Source organism: Rhagoletis pomonella, unplaced genomic scaffold, assembly GCF_013731165.1.
Source record: "Rhagoletis pomonella isolate Grant_MI unplaced genomic scaffold, Rhpom_1.0 Rhpom_scaffold_00007, whole genome shotgun sequence".
In the NCBI taxonomy this organism is placed as follows: Eukaryota; Metazoa; Arthropoda; class Insecta; order Diptera; family Tephritidae; genus Rhagoletis; species Rhagoletis pomonella.
The window spans coordinates 66,508,989-66,513,423 of NW_023458561.1; the positions used below are offsets into that span (position 1 = coordinate 66,508,989).

A 4,435-nucleotide genomic window follows, 5' to 3' on the forward strand; every position below is an offset into this window, starting at 1 on the left:
CAACATCGCAACAGGAAGAGCAACTCAACGGCTTGCATGGCTTAGTCGATAGCATTTTGGAAATATTGCCGCAGGATCAAATTCTGGCAACATTCTTTGATAAACTCGAAACGGATGAGAATTTTAGAAAATTTGTGAACAACATACAACGGCCAGCATTCGCGCAGATACTCAGCAAAATGGAGGTGAGTGTGTGTGTGTGTGTGTATAGAATAGGCAAATAAATATATAAGTTAATTTTTGAAGAGAAAAATGCTACAAAAAATTAGGTGTCAATAGCTGCAGCATCAAAGTGAGGTAAGAAAATTTTGTTTGAGATCAGAGAGGACGAACACATTTTTTTTGCTTTGCTTCTTGCTTATTTCTTAATTCGAAACGTGCGCAAACGTGCCTTCCGCCGGTGGATCCAGCTATGCCAGCAATTCGGTTGGGTATGCTTCATCACACCTTATACACAAGAAATCGCCAATCATTGCTTGCTCCCCCATACTTTCTTTTAATTTATTTTTTTTCAAACCAAATTGTTTTGAATAGTTCAGCCATCACACGTTCACAAGAAATTTAAACAATATTGTGTTTTTCTTGTTGTTCGAAATGTGCCTTCACCCTCCTCAGTGCCCTTGGCTTTGTGGGTTTTTTTTTGCGCCAAGCCGCCCTTCCAGCGCTCGGTAATAATTTGACGGTGAAACGTGATCAAAATATTCGATGCGTAAATTTTTTCCGCTCTTCATGTTCCAAACGATTGTTCACCTTTTCCGCAACCTATTCTCAAAGCTTTTCTTTTTATTTCTTCATATTTCTCTGAATTTCAATGTATTATTTTAATATTCTCTACCAAGTTGTGTCCCAATGTGCGTGAAGGCGAGCTCGTGCTGTTTTTTTTGCTCAAAATACCTACCTATTTTGTATAGGTATACAAATCAGCTTCCGCTTTCGTTGTTTGCCTAGTGGTTTCCGTTTTTGATATCCGTCCTCTGGAGTTTTTTTTTTTTCTTTAGAGCGGTGTGTACAGCTATTCATAATGTATTTGCCGAAAATTGTGCATAGGTATGCTATGCCCGACAACATTTTAAAGTGAATTGGAATTTTTCTAATTGGCAATTGAGCTGGAAACGTGATGAAAATACTTTATAGTTGTTGGTACGAATATTGTTTTTATGGTACTCGTAGGTGGATATTATATTGAACTTGAATACCTTTACATATGCAAGTATTTTTATGTTTAACTACAGTACTCAAAATGTTATTGGCGTTCTGTTTAATCTAAATTTCACAATTGAGTTGTTTTTTTTTAATTTCGCTCTGTAGGCTTCGCAGGAGTATGTATGTATATTACTAAATAGATATGGATTTATTTTATGGTTTACTCAGCAACATTTATGGTTTTCTCAGAAACATCGTTCCTGCACATTGCTTGGCTATAGAGCAGATGCTCTAAGCATTCTTCCTCTTCTAATCGGTTGAAGTTGCGAAATGTTAAATGCTCAGATTCTACTTCTTCTACTACCATTGCACATTTCGTAAAAAAATAACTATTTTTCTTTATCGTCAGTTCTAAATAATATGGAAATATGCTCAAAACATAGGGACTATGGTGACCAAGCTCCTTGTTCGACAAAAATAAAAAATAAAAAATACAGAAGTCCCCATATAAGATTGGCAAGCTTTATGATATCAACCCGCACCGACAAACAGCTACTTGAAGATCCAATTAAAAGAGGAAAGGATTCCACGAAAAGTTTTACAGAATGTACTTTCAAGTTTAAAAAGCACTGAAACAAAAAAAATTTACCTGTTTTTCTAGCACTGCTTCTTTCCAAACTGGAATCGTAGGCTTCATAGCTCCGTATTTTTTGAAAGCTGCTGAGAGTCCTTGTTCAATTTGGTGGTGGCCACTTAATCAAACCCTCTCAAATTTGTGCATTATTTATAGGTAACTTATAATCTCTCTTCCCCTTGCAATAACCAGACCTGGAAGGAAACCAAATTTTCATACAAAAAACACCCACAAAATTCACAGTAAAAATGTTTTCCATCAAAATTTCTTAAACCAGTACACTGCTATTTCTTGCGTTTTAAAAATAAATACTGCCAAGGGTTCAGTAAGTAAAATATGAAATATAGAGTCGAACCTTTTGCGCAAATACATGTGCAGCAATGCAGCAATGTCTGAACTTATGGAAAATGACACTCAGATGAAGGCAGTTTCTACTCGTTACCCCTTGAAGGTAGAGCTTCACAGTGTGCGACGCTTTTTCTCTCAGCCTGGATCGACCCAGTAAGTAGGTCATGATGAAAGAAAAAGGGTCTCCCCAAAAATAGAATTTTTCTTGAAAGGATCCATAGTTATCTTACAATAATTACAATAAGTATAATATCATTATTCTGTTGCAAGAAAAGTCTTCATTTGTTGTATTGTGCAATTAAACCTTAAATTTTTGGCTTATTATGTTTTTGTTTTTTGCTTACAGCAATCGATGGCATTGAGAAATCTTATATTCACCTTGCACAATAATGGCATCTACATAACACGAATTGTCGATTCCCTCAAGGCCTATTTCTTTCTCGGAGGCTTCTCATAGACCTACTCACCCACACACCAGAAAAGTCGCAAGCACTTACATACATAAAAAACTGATGCTGGGTGGAGCAGAAGAGAAGGCGCAGTTAAACGAGAAGGAGAGAGAGGAGACTGGTCGAAAAACACGAAGCTGGAGAAAAGAGCACAACAAAACAACAATAAATGTCGTTAGCTAAGAATTGGCCGAGAAAAAGACATGTAAAGTTGAAGAAAATGCAGGCAGAAGTATAAAGTAATGTAAAAGTGGAGCCAAATAAGAAACAAAATTGTAAAGAAATTGGACGCGAAGCTAACAGAATAAAGGCTTATATTGCTATTATTATTAAATTTTCAACTGGAAGTTTTTTGTTTGTTTTGCACAAATTATTTATTTAATTCTTTTTATTGCCCTAACCTTTCAGACATGCAAGCTAATGCCGGAGATATGGGTACAGCACCTCTAAAAGGCATAAATTCATAACAACAATTTGTTAAGGTATTTTTGTAAATGAATAAGCGTGCAAATGGGCGCGAAACGGGGTGTAATAAAAAGCAGTAATAATGACCATTTCTCGTTGGGCCTTTTCTAAATAAGTTATTTAGTAAGTACGTGCATTCCGAAGAGAATACATACATACATATGTATGTATATTTAAACAAATCGCTTTCTTCGCCAATCAAGCGCACAAAAGCCAACATTGCAAATGAACAATAACAATAAGAAAGCAAATAAAAGAAATGATAAAGCGATTTGTAAAATATTAAAAAGATGATGGAGTCGAAGTGCGAAAGCTGAAAAAGGGCAGCAAACCCCACTGCAAAAAGTGAATGGTAAAACTGAAAGTGTTGGTTTTTTATGGTGAGGTTTTGTTTTCTTTTAATAATTTCATCCGTATGATTGCACTTTTATGGCAGTGAAATTAGGGAAAGTAGCAGTCCTTTTTGGTGATGGAAGGTGTAAATGGCAGCCGTTTTGCAAATTGGCTTTTCAATTTCGATATTTAGGTTCATAAAAAGGAGCATTGGGTGCATAATGAGCAGGATTTCTTGCCCGCACCGCCATAGCAGTACTTTATAACACCGAAGGCGGATTAAAGAGAGAAATCCAATATGAACCCAACTCGGACTTATCAACTTTACTCATATTTAGAGTACCGGGTTTGCTGCTTGAATCTAAGTTCGCAATACTAAAATTTTATATTTCTTATCGTTTACGAAGCAAGAAGAAAAGTCAAAATAAAAAAAAATAATTAATTGTACGGGGAGGCCTCGATGGTGCAGGTATACGACATCCAAAAATTCAGTAATCCGATTTTTTATTACGCTTTCAACTTGTTTAACTTTTTGCATAACCTAAGTTTTTCTTTGTAAATTCAACTGAAATTAACGCAAAACTTTGTTTTGTACTTGAGTTCCAACAAAATAGAAAGGAGCTTTCCTTGTAGATACGAGTATAACTTAGGACACGTTAGCTTGGCTGACTCGTTAAATCTCACAAAGGCCGTGAGTTTATCCCTAGTGCGCCTAGGCTTAAACCTAAGTCATGCTCAGCGTTGCCGCTTTGATGATTTTTAACCAAAATTGGTAATTTTTTTATCTCTTTATCAAATCTGGTAATTTGGATTTTAATTTGGTAATTTATATGATTTGAGACAGTACGTCAACTAAAAAATGTTACTGTCTTCTAACGGCAGTGTTGTTTTCGTGGCATCTGTCTAGCCTTTAGTTGACGTTTCACTTACTGATGCCAAATTATCATGGCACCACTCAGCGTACGCCACTGAACGATTTTATACTTTTTCCTAAATTCGCAGGCCTGTGCTACTAAGCCGCAATTGACTGATGTCATTAGTGATTGAAACTTGCGCCACTCAG

The 4,435-nt window shown here is 36.0% G+C and overlaps 1 protein-coding gene across 1 annotated transcript in view; it reads left to right on the forward strand.

Moving 5' to 3' along the window:
* The window catches only part of LOC118743371, a gene marked incomplete in the record, with an annotated part of 9,340 nt that extends 6,419 nt beyond the window's left edge, over positions 1-2,921 (forward strand). The window contains 2 exon segments of the mRNA XM_036475996.1: positions 1-185; positions 2,472-2,921. Of these exon segments, the coding sequence (XP_036331889.1) occupies positions 1-185; positions 2,472-2,582 (296 nt within the window).
* Between the last annotated feature and the right edge of the window lie 1,514 nt (positions 2,922-4,435).